The following is a 21,105-nucleotide window of genomic DNA, read 5'->3' as shown; positions in this document are numbered from 1 at the left end:
GTCCCCGAGAACTCGGCCCCGATGCGCTGTGTGCTCACACAGGGACATTTACACACCACCCACCATGCTAGTGCTCACCTTCATCTGGGGGGAACACAGAAGCCTCACTCCCCGGCCTTCGGCACACAGGGAAGCTTACACGTGCACAAACACGCAGAGCTGTGCGCAAAACAGACTTTATTGAATAGAGAAAGGTGGCTGGCGGGAGCAGCCCGGTCACGAACCCTGTGTCCCTCTCCATTCGTAAACTGAGACTGAGGGGATAGCAGGTCCCTTTCAGCTCTCACAGCTTGCAGTTCCAGAACGTTCCCGAACTGAAAAGATGTGGCCGCACAGAAAGCCCTTTATACAAAGGATTCTGCCAAGTGAGAGAATCCAGCGGTCACCGTGGGGGCAGAGCCGGCCGCCAGCCAGCCAGCCAGCACGCCTGAGCCAGGACAGCCATCCAGAGACGTTGAGAAGCCAGGGGCTTGGGAATTGTGCCGTGTACTCAGTGGCCAGGCCCCTGGGAACACAGGGGAGAGGAAGCCAACACCAGCGGGAAAGGGGACCACCTTTGACCTTGGCCACCCCACGGTGCATGGCCAGTGACAAAACAATCTATAACTGAATGGCTGTGGCTACACACACACACTCATCTCCCTGCTTCAAATAAGCCTATCCCTGGCAAATTATGTCTAGAACGACCAACGGCATCCACGCATAGACCCTCCACGCAGCCCATGTGGCTGCCCAGATCAGTTGGGCTTTTGCCCATCCTGGCCAGATCATCAGCCTGGCCTCAAGGCCCACCTCTCGGTGCTGTCAAGCATTCCTCACTACATACGGACTGTTGATTGCACAACATCTGCCCCAATGATTGCTATTTTTAAATCCCCATGAAAACCAAAGCACACAGCAAAGAAAGCCATAAGCATGCACACACTGGAACTAACTACGGAATCCCACACTGCCGCTGCCAAGTGCAAACAGCCAGCTCTGGGTGACTGCTTAAAAAAGAAAATGGAAAAATAAAAATAAAAAACCCCAGCGCAAAAGACCCTGGGTTCAAGCTCCCAATATCAAAGGAAATGAACACGATCGGGTTTTCTTCTTGAGGAGGAAGCCAGGCTCCAGGATCACTTTTTAAAAAAGGATCTATAAGCATTTCTTAACACCAGTGTGAAAGAACTCCATCGCAACCCTCACCAAACGTCCATTTCTCCATCAATTTCTCACTTTCCAAGGCTGACTGCAAGCGGAATGCACAGTCTTTCTGGAAGGATGGATGAAGACCAAGGTCTTCTTTTATGGTGCTGGGGATGGCACCCAGGGCTTCTGGAATATTCAGCAACACTTCCACTGAACCACACCCCCAAATCCTTGTTATTCTGAGACAAGATCAGTGTATCCCAGTTTGGCCTTTAACATCCAGTCCTCCAGCCTCAGCCTCCCAAGTGCTGGGATTAACACAAATGAATCACCATGCCCGCCAGAGAAAAGTTCTGTGTTTAAACAAAAGACCTCCCTTTCCCAGAATGCCGCCCTGCACCCATCTCCATCCCCACCTGAATGAGCGGGCCTGGGACAGCTGCAGGTGTCCAGAAACTAGACAGCAAAGGGACCAAGTTTGTCAGAGATAGTAGAGATTAGCCCCAGGGATGGGGGAGGATGGGGGGGATGGGAATCCGCTCCTGTGGGAACACTTGTCCCAGATGGCAGTGACACCACCACAAAGGCACTGAAAGCCAAGCCCCTCCTTCCAAAGACAGCCCTGGGGGTGGGGGGGGGGCACGAGGAATTTCCCCGGGGAAGTCTCAGTAGGCCACAGGCCTGAGGATTTTGAATCTCCAATTACAGGAGGGGATGGGCGGGCTGAGCCCAACAGCTAGGAAAATACTACCAGGGAGGGACCCACCCCAGAGCTAGGGGGGCCGGGGTGGCCCTTCCACTCAGCCACCAGGGGGCGCCTCTCCTTTTTAAATGCTTTTAATGCTTTTCAGGTGGGGAGAGCGTGTTCCGATGACGGGAGGCTGTGCTGGTGGCCAGGCCCCTCTCCACCCCCCATGCCTACCCTCCCCCATTCCCCTCTCCTCCTCCAGGAATGCCGCGTCCCAACTGGAAGCCCCATCGCGTGATAGAATTGTCATCATGGCCGGGGTAGCCCTGCCTCCTCCTCCCCCCAAAGTCTCCCCCAAACCCGGGAGAAGGGTCGTGCGGGTCCCCTAGTTGCTGACGACGTGCCCAGACCACGTCTCATGCTTGGTGCCCGGAGCCAGGTGAGTGATGACCACCTCTACGGCCTGCAGCTTCTCGTTCTTGGGTGGGATGGAGCACATCTTATAGGTGACCTCGTCGCCTTCCACCGGGACGTACTCCCCTTCCACACTGCGGGGGGGGGGGGGGAGGTTACAAAGAACAGTCAGAGCCCATCCAGGAAAGCCCCACAGCATCCACCCCAAGTCGCCAGCCCCCCACTGGCCGGGATAGGCACCCAGCTGGCTGACCAGGGCCGTTTCCAAGGAGCAGTCATTCCAGCCCTTCCACCAGGGGGCGCCACAGCTCTGCCTCGCTGGCTCTTTGGCCCGGGGACCCCCTGCGGGTGTTCATACCTTGACTGCACCTGTAGAACCCGTGGCCCCATGAGAGGTGAGGTGGATACTCTAGCCCCTGTTCCCAAGAGTCCTAGGGGACTGTATCTCCGCCCCTGAGCTCCCCAAGAAAGTCCCTGTCAGAGCCAGGTGTGGTAGGGCGCGCCTGTAACCCCAGCTACTCGGGAGGCAGAGCAGGGAATGAACAGTTTCAAGACCACAGGGTGTCTGAAATCCTAGCTACTGAGGAGAGGCTGAGATCCAGAAGCTGCTGGTTCCTTCCAAGCCCAAGGACACACAGGCCGCCGCAGCCCAGCTCCCTGAGGATTCCAGACACTCAGGAAGGAAATCAGTGAAGTAATGACAGCGAGGGTCCAGCCCCAAACTTCCTTCCTGGAGCCGAGGAACGGGATCCCTGCCTCCTCAGACTGCCTCCCACGGAGGGACACCGGAAATAGACCCACAGCCCAAGGCAGAGCACACAGATACTGTCTACCACGGACACCAGGGTCCCCCCCCCCACACACACATACACATACACATACACGGCCTTGCCCGGCAGTTGAGACAGACTGGGCCTTAGAGGCCTACCCAGACCCCACCCCAGCTCCCATCACCGATCAGCCCCAGCTACCCTATGTCTGCCCACGTGATGCCCGGCACATGGACATGCAGCAGAGGGACCATTTGACCATTCACTGTCCCCGCCCAGCCCTGCCACCGCCGACTCACTCAGAGATGTGCAGGAAGATGTCGGGGCCGCCGTCAGCTGGGGTGATGAAGCCATGGCCCTTGGACCTGCAGAAGCACTTGCAGACTCCTTTGTAGACAGGGCCCTGGGATGCCCGCACCGTCCTGCCACAGAGCGGGGAGGGGCAACGGGCAAGCTTGTGGCACAGACTCCCACTCTATTTTTGGTCGCTCATGGGGCTTGAACTCTGGGCCTGGGCGCTGTCCCTCAGCTCTTCAGCTCAAGGCGAGCGCTCTACCACTGGAGCCACAGCGCCACTTCCGGTTTTCTGGTGGTTCATTGGAGATGAGAGTCTCACGGACTTTCCTGCCCGGGGTTGGCTTTGAACCTTGATCCTCAGATCTCAGCCTCCTGAGTAGCTAGGATGACAGGCGTGAGCCACCGGCGCCGGGCCAAGCCAAGCCGCCTACTCTTGCTGGGGCAAACCCGTGGCACCCCGCCCTGCTCGCGGGTGAGCCCTGGGGGTGCTGGCTGGGTTGTGCGCGGCAGGCGTGGGAGTCATCCATCTGGGCAGACTGGCAGCAGTCAGCCTCTGCCAAGCCTAGCCCGGCGTGCTTTCCCAGGCCTGTTTCCCATGTGGGGGCAGGGAGCTGAGCTAGCGGGTCTCTGAGCCTCCCTCCTGGCCTCCTTCCCAGTCTCCCTCCTGGCCTGCCTCCCTCTCAGACTCACGCGGAGAAGGTCCTGGTCCGGCGGGTGGGCAGAGGGCTGGGGACCACGTTGCCCCGATGTGGAGAAGGTGACCGGTCCCGGCCCCGAGGAGTGTCCAGCAGCCCGACCGGGGCCTGATGTGTGGGGGGCTGTGGCGGCGGGGGAGGCTCAGATGACATGGCTGACCTGGAGAGAGGGAGCGGGGCAGCGTCACGCGGCGCTGACCAGCACTCCGCCTCCCGGGCTCAGCTCCGGCTGGAGGAAACGGGGGACCTGGCTTGGAGCCTCGCCCTACCAGCTCAGGCACCGGCTCTGGGCTCCTCCGGCAGTCGCCAGCCTCCTTCTAGCACAGTGGTGCAACAAGATGCCAAGGTGAATGAGCTGATGAGCACCAGGGGTCACGCCTGCACTCCTAGCTACTCAGGGGGCAGCTGAAGATCTGGAGGACTGAGGTTCAAGGCCAGCCTAGGTAGCAAAGTCTTCACTCCATCGCCAAAATAGCCAGCAAAAGGCAAAGCTGGAGGCGTGCCTCAAATGGTAGAGCACCAGCAGAACAAACAAGTAGAGCAAAACATGAGACCGTTGAGTTCATACCCTGCCCCCTCCCCCAAAAGCAGGTGGCCCCAAGGCAAGACCGCAAGAGTCCTCTCTATAGCCCACGCTCTGACATACAGGTGACAGAGCACGCTACGGGGCGGGGGAGGCAGAGACTTGAATGCCAGACACCAAGGCCAGGAACCAGCCACCATGAGGAAAGCTATGGGTGAAAGAGGGCACCGCAGCCAGTGAGCGCTTCTAGAAACTTCCAGAACCCATATACTCTTAAGAGGGCCTTCCAGGAGTGGCCCAGCCGGCCAGCCCCCACACCCTATCCCTTGGTGACCTGGGACACACTGGGGATCTGTCCACCGCAGCCAAGAGATACCCCTTCGCGTGAGGTTAAACAGGGAAGCAACGCAGCCCGGGTATCCAGCCCCGGGCTAAGCCTTTCCCCGTCCCTGACTCAGTTTCCCCGTCTGAGAAGGGGCCAGCCAAGTGAGAGTTGCTTAGCCTCTGATGAGGGATAACGGCCAGGGGAGAAGCCTGACTGTCCCAGCACAGAGGGGCAGGGGCAATGCTACATGCAGACGTAAATCGGAGCTCTCTTTGGGGAGGGGGTGGGGAAGGCATACAGGGCTTGAACTCAGGGCCTCACATGAACTAAGCATGATGATTTACCACTTGGGCCAAGCCTCCAGCCTCTTCTTTTGCTTTTTTATTGTTGCTTTATTTTCCAAGATAGGGTATCACATTGTTTGGTTTGGGTTTTGGTTTTTGACCAGGGGCCGAGCCTGAACTGAGATCCTCCTGATCTCTGCCGCTCAAGCCGCTAGGATTACAGGCGTATACCACCAGGCCCAGCTCCGAGCTGTCTCTGACACATCCCAAAGTCAGTGGGAAAAAGAAAAAGTCTATTCCTGGATACTTTTTGCAAAATCCACCCCCAGCCCCGCCGCCCTCCACAGGCCTGAACGCCCATTCGCCCTTTTTGCTAAGTCACTAACTCCGAGGCCCCGGGGTCCGAGTTTTCACTAGATGACCCCGCAAGCCTTCCTGCTGTATGGCCCAGGGCCTCGGGCAGTGGGGGAAAGGGCGCCCCTCTGCTCCATATCTCCTCCACTCGGTCCCCCTACCCGGCAGCCCCCTCCCTCGGGGAAGGGCGGCCGTGGCCTCCTGCAGGAAGTCACATAGCTACCTCCTGACCCTCTTCTTAGCTGCTGTTGCAGCCAGGCAGGACCGCGAGTCCAGGGAGGCCCCCACCTCGGAGAGGCCCCAGCTGCTGGGCTGGCGGTCTAGGCCCCCCCAGCATGAACAGGTCATAGAGTGCTAGAATGTTCCAGATCCCAGAGTTCTTGGAAGGAAGCTATCCCAGAGAAGGAGAGGAAAAGAACCCAGGTCCTTCCAGGATGGCAGCAGAGACCACAGTGGCCTCCTCCTAACTGGAGCCTCTTGGTTTGTTTTTGTTTTCCTTTCCAACCAGCTGTGTGATCTTCAGTAAGTTGCCTAACTTCTCTGGGCTTCCAAGTCTGCTTCTAGTCAGTAGGGATTACAGTACTCCCGACTCTACTCAATCACCATGAAGCTGAACCACAATAATACATGCCAAACCCTGGGCTGTCAGCTCTGACTGTCCATTTAATAGTCACCATGAAGTCACTCAACCCGTCAGTATGTGCCGGTACCAGAATCAGGTCCGTGTGGCCCTGGAGATGCAGGGCTGAGCCTGGCACCAGAGAGCAAACTGTGAACGCGTGCAGAGCCTGCTGAGAGGTGGGTGTGGGAGCGCACGCCCGTCATCCCGGCCATGCCAGCCGGGCCGGACGCGCCAAGGGAGGAGGGACCTCAGTCCCAGGCCTTATCCAGAACACAAGGAATAAAGGGATGGGAGACAATGGCTCCCGTGCCATAGCACCTGCCTTACAGCACAATCGTGGCCCAGGGTTCAAGCCCTAGTGCCACCACCCAAAACACACACACAAAGCTAGCACAGGTGTGTGACAAGCAAGCGGGCAGGCGCGAGGGTGTGCAGCCTGAATGAAGGTGTTGAGTGCGGCTGGGAACACTGAGTCATTCGGAATGCGGAGGGAGGCTGTCCCGGGCCTGTGCAATGGCCCTGGGGTCAGGGTCACATGACCACGCGGCGCACAGGGTGATGTGAGAAGCAGGAAGTGAGCCCTGTTGCATCATGCGCTCCGTTGCTCTCAGGGCCCTACACAGAGCTGCCCACGCACCCCCCACTGCCCTCCGGTGCCCCCACCCCGCCCCTCAGGGGGTGAGGCGAGAGTCTACTCATGTCACACATACATCCCCCCGCCACAACCTTGGCTGCATGGGGTCTGGCTGAGAATACAGAAGAAACAGGCAGTCAAGGACTGGGGTTGGGGGGGGGGGTTCCTGGGAGAGCCAGCCTGCCTGGCAGTGGTGGACGCAGCTGGCCAGCCGGCCGGGCAGCAGCCCCGAGGAGGGCGGGGCAGGAGGCATGAATGGCCATGTGTCTGCAGGCTCAGCGGGTCAGAGTCTGGCTGTGAAAACAACCCAGCTCCACGGGCCAGGAGGCGGCTGGGGCCACACACTCAGGGCTGGTGGGGGAGGGAGGGGGCTCAGCCACCCCGCCCTGCCTGTGGGGCCCCAGCTCAGGCCTGCGGGAGGCTCTAGGGCTGGGCCGAGCCTGGACCCCCAGAGTGCAACCAGTTCTGAGTGTCACAGCCCTGGCGGGTCGTGAGTTCAGGGCTGGATGCACACGTGTGTGAGGCATGCCTGCACAGGTGTGTCTACGGGGCTGGTGTGCACACAGGACGCACGCACCCACAGGCTGGCCGGAGGGCGCCCCTCCGTTCTGACAGGTGCCAAGCCCGAGCCTGGGGAGGGAGGGACTGAGGAAGCCACGCCCTCCCACTGTCCCCAGGGGAGGGGGATGTCAGAGAAGGGGCTGGAATTTTCCATACCCCCCCCCCCACCCAGCTGCGGCTGGAAGGTTCTGGGGACTCCGCAGAGCAAACCAGTCTCTGGCCTTTCCAACCCCCTCGTGGGGTGAGCACCCTTTGGGGCCCTGGCCCCTTTCCTCGAAGGCAAGATGGGGACGGGGTGCAGGGGGCGGGGAGGGGGGCGAGGGCTCCATTCCAAGTTGTTGGATCTTTTATTCCTAAGCGAAGCCATCACCTGTCTTAAGCTCCTTCTACAGAATCGGGGTGTCCTGTCTCTCCTGGGTTTGTGGCTGGGGAAGGCCACAGCTGGACGCCCCCAGCCCAGGCAGGTGGAGCGGGCGCGGGGGGCGCTCTCAGGGCAGGGGCAGCTGGGAGGGGTGGGGGCAGTGGGACAGTGGGTGCAGGGCCTCCCGGCTCCAGGCCAGGCCGGCAGACAGAACTCGGTGTTTTACTCACTTGACAGAGGGGGGCCTGAGGCTGTGTGGGACCCCTGCTGGGCGGGGCCTGGGATCCTGGGGGAAAGAAAGGCTGAGTACCAGGAATGGAACCAGGGCCTCGGACCTGCTGGGCACCCCTCTCCCCTGACGCACACCTCAGCTGTCTGGGACAAGGTCAACCCACTGCTTGCTGGCTCTCCTTTCCCCCCTGCCCTACCCCCTACCCCCCCCCCCGTGCCAGGTCCCTGGGTCCGGCAGCGGGCGCTGGCCTGGGGGGTCAGGGTGGGACGTAGCAGCGTCGCCAAGTTTCCCAGTGTCCCCGAGTCTCATCTGGAAACGGGGTGAGAGTCCCCAGCCCGCCCCATGGCCTCCTCCAGCCGGTTAGGACGGGCCCGGGAGCCAGTGCGGGGGGGGGGGGTCAGCGGGGCTGGACAGAGGGGACCCCAGGGGCGCCCAAGGCCCGGAAGGAGCCTCAGGCTGAGGCCGGGTGCGGGGTGCACAGGGCGGACGCGGCCACACTGGGCTCCATTGTTCCGGGGTGAGCAGGGCGGGAGGGGGCGAGGGTGGGGAGGGGAGGGCGATGCCAGCCTCCCCCCTCCACTCGGGCGCGCACAGTCGGCGCGGAGATCCGCGGTCACTCAGAGGGACAAAGAACCGCAGGTCCCCTGGGGGGGGGGGATTCCTCCCCAAACCCTCCCACCCGGCCCAGCCGGGCGATCTGACCCCCCGGGCACACCGAGACCGCCCCCGGCCCCGCGGCTCGGATCCCGGAGCTCAGCGAGGCCCGGGCCAAAGCAGGGGCGCGGCCCGGAGCGGGGACCCACCTTCCACCCGGACACTTCGCTCAACGGGCGGGCGGGCGGGGCGGGGCGGGGGGGGGCGGCGGCGAGGGCCGGGAAGAGCGAAGCCCGAGGGAGGGGAGGGGAGGGGCAGGGGGAGGAGACGGCCAGAAGCCGCAGGAGCCCGGCTGAAAAGTTTGACACGGAGCGTACAAAGGGGACAATAGTAGGGCGCGCGCGCGGGCGGACTGCCCCCGGGCACACAGGCCGGGCTTCCGCGGATCGGCGAGCGGATCCCGACCGAGGCCGCCGGGCTGAGAAGCAGCGAACAGCGGGACTGGCCCGGCCCCCGGCACTGCGCACGCGCGCGCGCACACACACACGCGCACACTCACACGCACGCGCGCACACTCACACGCACGCGCGCACACACAAACACACGCGCGCGCGCGCACACACCCCTTCCTGCCGGGAAAGTTGCCTGTGCGTCGCCGAGACCCCCGCGCCCCCCGCCCCGCACGCAGGCCGCGCCCCGGGCGGGCTCCGGACCGCTCCCCCCACCCCGCACACGCCCACATCCACCCCCCCAACACACACCACCACCCCGCGAGCCCCGACGCTTCCTTTCCGAACCCCACACACGGACGGCGCGTTTCCGGCCTTTGCAAACCCGGGTCGCCAGCGCGGGCGGGCGGGGGCTGCGGGTGGGCGCGCGGGGGCTGCGGGCGGGGGCTGCGGGCGAACGGGGGCCGCGGGCGGGCGGGGGCTGCGCGCGGGGGCTGCGGGTGGGCGCGCGGGGGCTGCGGGTGGGCGCGCGGGGGCTGCGCGCGGGGGCCGCGGGCGGGCGGGGGCTGCGCGCGGGCGGGGGCCCCGGTGCGGGCGGCGCGTGGGTTCGGCCCCGGGAGCCCCCCCCCCGGCATGGGGCGGGAGCGCGCCGCGGCGCCGCCTCCCCCGGGCGGGCCACTCGCTGGGCGCCCGGCCGCCGCCCCGGCCTGGCCAAGCCGGGGTGAGCTCCGTCCCCCCCCCGCACGGCGCCCCCGTCACCCCATTCACGCCCCCAGCCGCGGGCGACGGCGGAGGGGAGGGCGGGGCGCGGCCCGCACCCGCTCGGGTGGACGGCGGGAAGCGCCGCCCCGACGGCAGCCTCCAGTCCCTCCAGCCGCGGCCACCCGCCGCTTCCCGGGGCGGGATGTCCCGCGCAGGCCCCGCGCCCGCCGGTGTTTTCCAGGGGGTCCCGAGGCGCCTGCAGCCGGGGAGCCCTAACAATCCCCACGAGGAGGTAGAGAGACCAGGGCACCCGGGGCCCGGGCTCCCCACCACAGCCCCCCCAAAGGTCGGGGAAGAAGCGGCCCACCCTGCGACTCACCCGGCTCCACCAGCGACTCCGCTGCGACTGCGGGCGCCGCGCTGGGGAGGGGGCGTGACCGCCTGGAGGGCGGGGGGCGCTCGGCCACGCCCCCAGCGCTCCAGACCAATGAGGACACTTGTCGGAGCCAGGGGCGGAGTCGGATGGGAGGGCGGTGCTCTTGAGGCCACGCCTGCATGCGCTCTGGACCAATGAGGCCCCGGGACGGGGCCAGGGGCGGGGCCGACGAGGCGCGCGGAGCCTGGGTTAGGGGGAACCTTTTGTGTTGGCGCCTAGCGGCCGGGAAAGCGGGTGCGGGGCGGAGATTCGGGGAGTAGAGCAGCAGGTGCAGGGCGGAGAAGCGCAGATGGGGGTTAGGGACGCTCGCGGCGAGCCCCAGCTCTGTCGGAGCGTGGAGAACCGGGTTGCTGCACCTGTGAGTCCCTCCCTCCACCAGCAGGTCGGGCCTGGACCCCACCTGCCCCTTGACTCTCCAGATAAGCAGCGCGCCTGAGTCTTGGCAGAAGGAACGAGATAAAGGAACGACCAGAGCGAGAGAGAGAGAGAGACGGGGGGGGGCCGATATATGGGGGAACAAACAGGCAAAGGCAGGAGATCAAGGGAGAGGATTTGGTTTGGTTGGGGAGGGGGGTGTTGGTCCTGGGGCTGGAGCCCAAGGCCTGGGCGCTTGGCTGCTGGCGCCTGACCATTTGCGCCTTCCAGTGGTGGTTAACTGGAGACAAGAGTCTCATTGACTATCCTGCCCGGGGTTGGCTTCGAACTTCGATCCTCAGATCTCAGCCTCTTGAGTAGGGAGGATTACAGGCATGAGCCCCCAGCACCTTGCTCTTATTTTTATTTCCACTTTACTCGATGATGGAGTCCTCTCTCTGAAGATGGTTTGTTACCTTCCTTTCCTTTTTTTCTTGTTTTCCCCCTTTGAGACTGGCACCTCTGGGCAGCTCAGGCTGGCCTCGGGCCCTTCCACCCTCCCACCCCAGCCTCTCAGAGCTGACATGAGAGGCCTGAGCCCCCTCTTCTGGCTTTTGACTCCCATTCTGCAGGGGAGGTTGCCGGCACAGAGCGGGTAACCTGGGCCTGACTGCAGGTCAGAAGCAGACCCGGAATGCAATTCCAGCTCCCAGGGTCAGGCTGGTATTCGCAGCATCCTGTAGCTCTCCCAGACAGCAGGCCCAAGAGTGGACCACACTTCCCATCCACCCCCGCCACCCTACATGGTACAGAGCAAAACACCGCTGTTCCCTGGCAGAGGAGGTAAAGGCCCTGATGCTGCAGGTGGGGTTAGATCGGTGGGGTACAACAGCTGTGGAACTTTCTGGCAGGTCCTCAGAGCCTCGGGCCATGCTACCCAGCAAGTCCACTCTTGGTACCAGACCAAGAGAACTGAAAGTAGACATCAAGGCAAAAAGAAACAGCAAAAAGGTAGAGGCAGCCCAAACGCCCATCAAGTGACAAACAGATAAACAAAATAGGAGTTACACACAGCCAGCTGGGTGCTGGTGGCTCACACCTGTCATCCTGGCTACACAGGAGGTTGAGCTCTGAGGATCAAAACTCAAAGCCAGCCCAGGCAGGAAAGTCTATGAGGCTTTTGTAGCCAATAAACCGGCAAAAAAAAAAAAAAGCTAAAACTGGGATGTGACCCAAGTAGTAGAGTACCTGCCTAGCAAGTATGATATCATGAATTCAGTCACTAATACCACCAAAGACAGGAAAAAAGATTGATTCATGAAAAGAACCACATATGGACCCAGTGCTGGTGATCCATGCCTGTAATCCTAGCTACTCAGGAGGCTGAGATCTATGGATCATGATTCAAAGCCAGCCCAGGCAGGAAAATTTACTAGAGTCTTATCTCCAATTACTCACCAAAAAGCCAAAAGTGGAGCTGTGGCTCAAGTGGTAGAGCCCTAGCCTTGAATAGAAGCTCAGGAACAATGCCCAAGCCTTGAGTTCAAGCCTCAAGACTGGCAAAAATGAAGGGGGGCGGGGGAGCAGGCAGACACAAAAGGCTCATGCATCTATAGGAATCCGTACAGAGGAAGAGCAGAAGTTATGCAGGGCTGGGAAAAAGTTGATAGCTACTACAAGGTATCTTTCTAAGGGAAGGCAAATGTTCTCCCATTGTACCACAGGGAGCATAACTGATAAGCCAAACACTGCCGCATTGTCGCTTTTCACAGATGAATTGAATGCTGTGTGAGTCAGAACCCAGAAGAACAAAAAGTATCATCGCAATTCACACAAGTGGGGCTTTTGATTGCATTCAGGTGGACCACAGGCAAGTTTCTGTCCTTCAGTTTGGGGGGGGGGTGTATGTGAGGGTTACTTCATAAAAATGTATCCAGCCCATAGTGATCTGAGTTATCACATACATATACACACACGCATATACACATTCACACACACACACACATACATACATACACATTTGCAGACCAGATTACCCTCAAAGTTACAAGCCTCCTGCCTCAGTCTCCCATACCCAGCTTTCTCGGTGGGGTCCCCAGGACAAGCACAGCAAGCAAGTGCAAGGCCGTGCCATGCGCTGTAATTGGCATCACCTTTGGAGCTGGGCACACCTTCTCTCCTTCCATCTGCACCCGGTCCTGGAGGGCAAACGCCCCATCCGTGCCTGAGGAAGGGAGGCTCACATTGCCTCAAACCCCAGAGAGCAAAAGCAGTAGCTGGATTTGAACCTGTGCTGGGTGACATCCCCCCAAAGTACCACCTCCCAAGTGCCAGGCCATAGACCGTGAGGCCTCCACCCCAGAAGCCATGGCCACTGAGGGTAGAGTATGTCTCAGGAGAGAAAAGGGAGGCTTGCTTTCTGAGTCATCCCCTAGGCCGGACGACTGATTGTTTTGAGAGTTTAAAGGTTAACCTCGAGACCAGAAGACCTTCAAGGAGGGGCTCACCAGCCAGAATCTTGCATGGATGCCCTTTTGTCCTGGCACAGAGAGGCTGGGGTCTGATCTGTGACCTGGGGCTCGCTTCCTGGCCTGTGCCTTCTGCCTTCCAGCCAGGCCTGCCCAGGACAGGGAGGAAGGGGAGGCATGCAGAGGTGGGGACCTTGGGGAGTGGGGTTGTTGGTGCTGGGAGTAAGGGAGCCCTCAGCACCCTCATGCTGCCCTCTGGTGTCAACAGCTGGAATTGTCCTGGAACCGGACCCCAATTCCATCCCACATCTGCCCAAAGCAAGTGGTCTCCCCGCTGCAGCCCCTCAAAGTCCACAGAAGAGAGCCCGTCTCAGTGTCCCCAGAACTAGGACCCCAAATCTATTGTGCAGCCCCAATGCACTCTGGGAAGAAGAGTAAAATAGGGCCCTCAGCCCATCTCTGGGAAGCTGATGAGATCTTTAGGTTTAACCCCCGTCAGCCTGGCACAGAGACTGGGATGGGGTAGATCCCAGGAGCCCAGGCTGGGGATGAGAAGCTCTCAGAGAAGAGACAATGGCTCGGCGTTTGCCCACAAATACAACGCTGTGTCACAGTGCTTTTTAAACAAGACTTCTCTGGGTGAACTTGTCAGGATAAGAGTTTGGTGCTGCCCCACTGCCAGTTGCTCACACCTGTAATCCTAGCTACTCAGGAGGCTGAGATCTGAGGATCACAGTTCCAAGTCACAGCCCAGACAGAAAAGTCCCTGTGAGACTCTTATTTCCAATTAAAGAAGTGGTGCTGGGGCTCAAGTGGTAGAGCGCTAGCCTTGAGCACAGAGAGGCTCAGGGACAGTGTCCAGACCCTGAACTCAGGCCCCACAACTGATCAAAACAAAAGAGGTGCAGCTAGGTGCTGATAACTCACACCTATTATCCCAGCAACTCAAGAGCATGAGATCCGAGGATCACAGTTTGAAGCCAGACCAGGCAGGAAAGTCTGTGAGACTCTTTATCTCCAGGTAACCCCCTAAACACTGGAAATGGAACCGTGCCTTAAGGTGCTAGAACACTAGCACAGGGATAGCGCTCAGGCCCTGAGTTTGAGCCCTAGGACCGACAAAAATAAAAATTTAAAAAGTTAAGTGCATTGGCGGTTTTGCTCTTTGTTTTCTTGGAATTGCTTTTCTTTGTCGTTGTTGCTTACTTATTACTGTTATCCTGCCCTAAACATACTTTTGTTGTCAGACTGATCCGAATGTGCACAGAAATTGGGACCTTTGGGAAGTGAACAACACGCCACCTACCACCTGCAGAGGGTACCTCATTTCCCTCCACAGTTGTCCCTCGGAATCTCAAGGGACTCAGTTCCGGGATTCCCCGAGGACACAGAAATCTTCCCATGCTGGAGACCCTTCCATAAAATGTCCTGACCTCCACACACATCCTTATATTGAAAGTCATTTCATTAAGTCATGTAAATAGTTGTTACACTGTATTGGTTAGAAAATAATGCCAATAATGACAGCGACCCGACCTCCTATCATTCCAGCAATTCAACTCACTATAGAAGCCTGGGGTTGGTGCCATGCGGTGCATTGCAGGGCACAGAGATGTGGTTGCACCTCTCTGTTGCTTTACTGGAGGATGAAAACCAAGGACTTGCACCAGTCAGGCAAGTGGTCTACCACTGAGCTCAACAGCCAATTCCTGAGTATTTTTTTAAATGTATGTTTACTTTTTTCTATTTTATTGTTGCTATATTGGTGATCTACAGAGAGGGTACAGTTACGTGAGTCAGGTAAAGAGTACGTTTCTTTTTGGACAATGTCTGTCACCCCTTCCCGCGCTCTCTCCCAATTATAGTTCTTACATTTGGAGGGAGGGTCTCACAGATCATTCAGATTGACCTTGAACTCAGTTCTTATTGTTGGTTATTGGCTGGTTAATTAATTCCTTAGGGTTTGACAAATGCACCTGCGGAAGTCGAAGGTCGAGGAAGAAAGTCCATCCCCGCTCCCCTACCCCCACCCCGGAGAATTGCCTTCGGCTCCTTTGGCCCTGGGACTTGAACAAGAGCCTTGCTCTCTTAGTTGGCTTGATTGCTCAAGGCTGGTGCTCTTCCAGGTCAGCCACATCCCCACATCTGGCATTTGGCTGGTTAACTGGAGACAGAGAGGTCTCTCAAATTTATCCGCCTGGTCTGAATTCCAATTATGATCCTCAGATCTCACCCTCCTGAGTTAATAGGATTACAGGAGTGAGGCAGAGACTCAATACCAAGGTTTAAACTCCGGGCTTTGAAACTTACATAGCTTGTGTGCTTACCCCTGGAGCTTGATCAGATGAGCAAGGCCTCCAGACCTGATTTTCCCTGGTTGATGAGTCCTTTGGAATTCAGTCCCCAACAACGGCCAGGTCTGGCCTCACTCATCCCTGAGCCTGCGTGGAACTCCTCACCCAGCTCCCTGAGAGCTCCCGGCCGCCAGGGGGCGGTGTGGGAAGAGGAGAAAGACTCCCCGGCACGGGTTCTCCCGGTGAAGTCCAAGGCCAGCCTCACATTCTCCTGCAGGAACCGGAACAAAGCCCAGCCCAGAACACTAACAAGACATCACAATGGCTGGCACCCGGCTGGCCAGCGGCAGGGAGATCTCCTCACACTCCCGCACCTGGGGCCTTCTCTGAGACAAAAAAATGGGCTTCAAAATGTCCCAGACAAGGATGAGGGACCAAAATCAATCCTCTAACAACTCCAAGAGAGACTCCACCACAGGTGCAGGGGCTGAGCAGGCCAGGGGGATGGACACCGGGACCCGCAGGAAGGAAAAGCGGGTGCTGCTCCACCTGCCTGAATTTGACTCCCAGCTCCACTGCCTCCTCCCGGGGTTTCCCTAAGGAAAACATGGGGGGCGGGGCCCTCCACACCCCCTGCAGTCCTTTATTTCCACACTGGGCACCAATCCACGCCACCCAGGCCCACGTGGGAAGCAGAACTCACTCAGCCAGGGCGGGGGTCTGGGGCCTGGGCCTGCTCCAGTCTTCCTTCCTTTATTTCATGGAGGGCTCTGGCTTGAGTGGTTTTGGCCCCGATGGCCTCCACCCACACCCTGTCACCAGCGCCTGTCCTGTGTGTGACTGCATGTCAGGCCGGGGTCATCACGCCCTGCCCAGCCACGTGCAGGCTTTGGTCTCAGGAACCCACGCTGCTCCTCTCCCCTGGTCCCGGGGGCAGGGCTGGGCCCTGCTAAGCCTGCTGGGGCTCGCCTTGAATTGGCAGCCAGCAGCTGGGGCCAGGGCTTCCCATCTGGCCTGGGTTTCCTTCCCCTGGGAGGTGGACCTGGGCTGCAGGGCCCACATGGCTAAGGCGTTCTCCTGCCCCAGAGCCCATGCCGGGGAGGGCGGGCATGGGGGGGCATCCTCTGTGCTAACCCCACCCTGCAGGATGCGTAGAGCACCTAGAAGGCCAGAAGCCACCAGCTGCTCTCCTGGCACAGGCAGGAGCAGGAGGTGCAGAGGAAGCCCAGGGTCCTGTCAGGTGGCCCGCATGGCTCACCACACTAACACACTTCCTCCTCCTTCTGGAAGGCTGGGATACAGGTGTGAGCCACCATACCCAGACTCTCACCGTGTTTACTAGGTGACCTCAGTAAGTTACTGAGCCTAGTTTGCACACCTGGAAGAGTGGGATAACACTTGTCTGGGGCTAGGTGTGGTGCACCTGTCACCCCAGCGTTCAGGATGCTGGGGCAAGGAGGAAGGTGAAGACAGGTGGGCATGGCTGGACTCAGATGTGCCGGGGGGAATCCAGCTGCTCCGCCCCTTGGCTCCTCCCTCTGGCCTGGCTGTCTCCTGTGGGAATTCCCCTCTGCAGCCCCCCCCAGGCGTCTCCGTGGCCTCCCCCCACCGCCCTCAGACCTGAGGGCTTCTCTTTCCTCTCTCCTTTAGGGTCTCACTCTTCAAAAGGCTCAAAAGGCTCAAAAGATAGAAAGGAAGACAAACACAAATGCGTCAATGGCCCCTATTTCTGTCCCCCAAGTAAGTGTCTAGCTGTGGCCCTGGTCTCTCCTTGCCTTGCATCTCCTGCTTGGGCTACCAGAGCTTCTTCCCAGATCTCGGGACAAGCCTCAGCAGGCAGCACCCACTCTGGAGAGCCCCACCGTCCCCCCCAGGCCCACAGCTGGCCCGGATTCCCCATTGCTGCTGTAGGTTCCCCTACTACAGCATCACCTCGGTCTTTGCTCCCCAAGTCAATGGAGGATAGTGAGATGCATACACTAGGTGCTCAGGAATGCTGATCTAGTGACCCTCCTGCAAACACACTGCCCTGTGCCCCACACCGGAGGGGAACACACAGCCCCTGGTGGGACCTGAGATTTGGGGGTTCTCAGCAGGCTTGCCAAGGGATTCTCAGGCACTCTGAGAACTGCCTGGCCACACTGGATATTGGTCAGCTGCCCAAGCCACTACAAAGTTACTGAGGCACTTAACTTACCAGGAGGAAGGTTTATTTTGGCTTCCAATTCTGGGGGTTCAAGTCTAAGACCCAGCAGCCCCTCTTGCTTTGGGCTTCTTGGGAGCAGCAGACTCTGCTCCCACATTCTGTTCATGGCCATTCCCCCAGTGACCTGAGCACCTCCCACAAAGATCCACCTCCTGAGCACTGAGACTCCATTGGCTCTCAGTTCCTCCATGGCCACACCCCCAATGACCTGAGCACCTCCCACAAAGATCCACCTCCTGAGCACTGAGACTCCATTGGCTCCCAGTCCCTCTGTGGCCACGCCCCCAATGACCTAAGCACCTCCCACAAAGATCCACATCCTGAAACCCCAGCACCTCCCAACAGCGCTATCATGAGGACCAGACCTCTATCCCACGGATCCTGGGAACTCTAAGCTCAGCCCCAGGGGGAGGCAAACTCCCAGAGGGCAGCCTCCGTGACACAGCCCTCTGCACATGCTGGAAAGGGCCTCAGAACTCCCTCCTGCTGCTCACCTTAGCTCCCCATCAAATAGGGACATTGTTGCCTCCAACTCTCAGGGCTCCCCTCTCTCTGCACCTCACACCCAACTCTAAAGGATTCACCCGGCCCATGCCTGAAGCGGGTGGGTCAGAACACTCAAAAGTGCACGGAAATTGCTGGTGTTGGGCTTCCTGGGACAGCCCCAGATCTGACACCCTGGCTGAGCCACAGTCCAGCCTGGATGGGGTATTTCACTGGAGGACTTGGAGACAGCCTCTTGCTCGCTGAAGGAGCCAAACAAGGGAGGGTCTGCCCTGGGCTAGGATGTGCAGGGCCCTCCGTGAGTGTCCTGGTCCCTGTGCCTGGATCCTGTCTTCACCTTGGCCTGGGGTCTGGACTGGGGAAGTCCCTGAGGCTGATGGAATGGGGGGACGTGGGGACCCATGTAGCTGGCCTTTGAACTATGTGCGGATGACATGCCACGGTGTGGGGGGCTGGCATGCTCTCGTGCACCGGGGCTGGTGGGAAGTGGGAAGCCAGCATGGACTGGAGGGTGCGGAAAGGCGTTCTTCTGGAGTGGACAGGCTAGGGCAGGGGACTTAGGGGACCCGGTCTAAACCCCCTCCCTCCCCTCAGGTCTGTATGGTGGCCTGCGGAAGGTGATGATCTGCATACCCACGCAGGTGGTCTGTCCTTACTGTGGGAACTACGTGGTCACGGTGGCCACGCCCGTCCCAGGACTGCTCTCTTGGGTGCTGTGCTCTGGCATCATTGTGCTTGCGTGAGTGGCCGGGCCTCGGGACCCGCAGAAGCCCTGAGCACCGGGGGAGGGAGCCCTGTTGGGTGGGTGGGTGGGGGTGCTGGCCTTCAGCCTCAGATGCCTGAGGGCGCATGTGCAGAAGAGAAACAGCACCGTGCACGGTCTGTCCTCGGAGGAGGGGGCGCTGTACCTCCTGTCGGGTGCTGCCAGTCAGGATGACAAGGTTCAGCCCAGGGTGCCTGGGAGATGGTGGGAGCCCCGTACTTATGTGTAGGGACCGCAGAGGTGGGCGAGGTACAGTTGGAGAGACAAAGGCCTCTTCTCACATCTGGATTGGCCTGGGGTGGGGTGGCTGCAGGTGTTTCCTGGGTTGCTGCTTTCTCCCGTGTTGCCAGTCGAGCCCCGTGGAGGTGAGCCACTCATGTCCTGTGTGCGACAAGGAGATCTTCCGCTGCCATTAACTGTGATCTCAGAGAAATAAATATCACTGAAGCCCCCTCAGTGTGCTGTGTGCTGCCCGCCAGCCCGCCAGGGGTGAAGAAGACACACCAGTCCCGGCCCCTACACGCCCTCTGCCTGCTTGCCTCCAAGGCCCTGGGACGCCGTGCGGGCACATTTGTGGGAGAAAGGAGGCAGGAGGCTTGGCTACAGAGGCCTGCCTCCCTGCGGCCCAGTCTCCCGCCTCCTTCCGCTCACCCCAGGCCTCGGCCTCTCCAGAAAACCTGTCTCATCTGCTCCCTGGGCCCTGGCCCACACTCACCTTCCACCCCACATCCAGCCTCATCACCTCCCGCCTTCTCTCTCCCAGCGTACCTCCATTGCTAGATCCAACAGGGCAGCGGGTATTTCCCCGCTTTCCCGCCTACCTGTATCCTGGGAAGCCCCCACATCCATCTTTCCTTGGGCCTCAGCCTTCCCATTACCACCTCCTGGTGGTTGTGGGGCTTGCTTGGACTCTGGGCCTGGGCGCTGTCCCTCAGCTCTTCAGCTCAAGGCGAGCGCTCTACCACTCGAGCCACAGCGCCACTCCCAGTTTTCTGGAGGTTCATTGGAGATGAGCGTCTCATGCCTGGTCTGGCTTTGAACTGCGATCCTCAGATCTCATCTTCCTGAGTAGCTAGGATGACAGGCATCTGGCTTCCTGGGTGAACTTCCGTGGCTTCCCTGGCCCCCTTGGGGCTCTGGCCCGGCCACTTCTCCCAGTGACCCAGAGGCTTCAGCCTTCAGCTCCAGCGCCTCACAGCCAGATGCTCTGGCACAGGAAACCCCTCAATACTATGATGACTCCCTCTTTCCTCCTTTTGCAGAGGCTTCCTCTCCTGCTCCCCAGGACCCCTCTGGCTGGCCCCTCTCTCTACTGCCCCCCACTGGCAGCCTCAGCTCTTTCTCGAGCCCCTGTTAATTTCTTGAGCCTCTCTCCCAGCCTGGCACCCTTAGGAGCCAGCAGGAATGGGGAATGCTTTGGGGTACTGGGTCTGCCCAAGTCCCCTGGGTCATCCATGTTTGATGCCTGGGTATCCTTCAGACGACAGCGTTCCTGGGTGCAGGAAGGATGAAGGCACAGATCTATGAAACGCTTGAGTGAGGAGCAACTGATACCCACCAGGGCAGGAAGAAGTGTGGGGTAAAGGGAAAGCCAGGGTCAAACTAGCATCTATTCATCCGCCATTGTGTTATCTACGCTGCATTTCAGAGGAGGGGAGGAAGAGTGATTGGGTTGGAGTTAGGAGGGATGGTTCATGTGTGTAGTTTCAGCTACTCAAAGGAGGAACAGGCGGAAGGATCTTGAAGTCAGCCCTGGGCAAAGTCGGTGAGACTGAACCTCGAAAAGCAAAATAAGGGTCAGGTGCTGGTGGCTCACACCTGTCATCCCAGCTACTCAGGAGGCTGAGAGCTGAGGATCGTAGTTCAAAGCCAGCCTGGGCAGGAAAGTCCATGGGACTCTTATCTGCAGTGAACCACCAGAAGTGGTGCTGTGACTCAGAGTGGTTGAGCGCTAGCCTGGAGCAGACAAGCTCAGGATTCAAGCCCTGAATTCAAGCTCCAAAAAAGAAAAAAGGAGACCCCCATCTCAAAAATAACTAAAGCCAAAAGGGCTGGAGGTGCAGCCCAAGTGGTAGAGTACTTGACCAGCGAGTGTAAAACACTGTGTTCAAACCCCAGTACCACAAACACGACAGTCCCATGACAGCCACACAGTTCAGGCAGGGAACAGCCACCCTAGCAATGGAAAGACCCGGGGATCCGGCTGCTTCTCCCTCTTTGTATGTAGCAATGAAACGAAGTCACTTTCTGCCGGTTATGCTCTTTTGCAGTGAGACATTTTTTTTTTCTTCCAGTTCTGGGGTTTGTACTTGGGGCCTGGGCACTGTCTCTGAGCCTCTTTTGCTCAAGGCTAGCACTCTACCACTTGAGCCACAGCACCACTTCTGGCTTTTTCTAGGCATGTGGTACTGAGGACTCGAACCCAGGGCTTCATGCATGCTAGG

General features: G+C 59.4%; 2 protein-coding genes across 5 annotated transcripts; one reads left to right on the top strand and one right to left on the bottom strand.

The window, feature by feature from the left end:
• Positions 1–160: 160 nt before the first annotated feature.
• Carhsp1 (calcium regulated heat stable protein 1) lies at positions 161–15,461 on the bottom strand. Of its 4 annotated transcripts, XM_070003506.1 has the most exons (5): positions 5,705–5,722; positions 4,265–4,498; positions 3,991–4,155; positions 3,303–3,425; positions 161–2,367 (listed from the first exon to the last, which is right to left on the bottom strand). In XM_070003506.1, exons 3-5 carry the CDS (start codon positions 4,146–4,148, stop codon positions 2,205–2,207), a joined length of 444 nt encoding a protein of 147 aa, XP_069859607.1. In that variant the 5' UTR covers positions 4,149–4,155; positions 4,265–4,498; positions 5,705–5,722; the 3' UTR covers positions 161–2,204. The 4 variants fall into 4 exon arrangements, with proteins under 4 accessions (XP_069859607.1, XP_069859606.1, XP_069859608.1 ...); XM_070003505.1 differs by lacking the exons at positions 4,265–4,498; positions 5,705–5,722 and adding an exon at positions 15,222–15,461; XM_070003507.1 differs by lacking the exons at positions 4,265–4,498; positions 5,705–5,722 and adding an exon at positions 10,016–10,064.
• LOC138814549 (LITAF domain-containing protein-like) lies at positions 15,339–19,111 on the top strand. The gene is made up of 4 exons (XM_070003508.1): positions 15,339–15,666; positions 16,839–16,928; positions 18,493–18,637; positions 18,975–19,111. The coding sequence occupies exons 1-4, from the start codon at positions 15,588–15,590 to the stop codon at positions 19,075–19,077; spliced, it is 417 nt and encodes a 138-aa protein (XP_069859609.1). The 5' UTR covers positions 15,339–15,587; the 3' UTR covers positions 19,078–19,111.
• The last annotated feature ends 1,994 nt before the right edge of the window (positions 19,112–21,105 follow it).

Source organism: Dipodomys merriami, unplaced genomic scaffold (genome assembly GCF_024711535.1).
Source record: "Dipodomys merriami isolate MVZ:Mamm:240054 unplaced genomic scaffold, mDipMer1.0.p SCAF_60, whole genome shotgun sequence".
Classification (NCBI taxonomy): domain Eukaryota; kingdom Metazoa; phylum Chordata; class Mammalia; order Rodentia; family Heteromyidae; genus Dipodomys; species Dipodomys merriami.
Note: the sequence above shows the minus strand (reverse complement) of the source record. Positions and strands in the feature narration are given on the sequence as shown.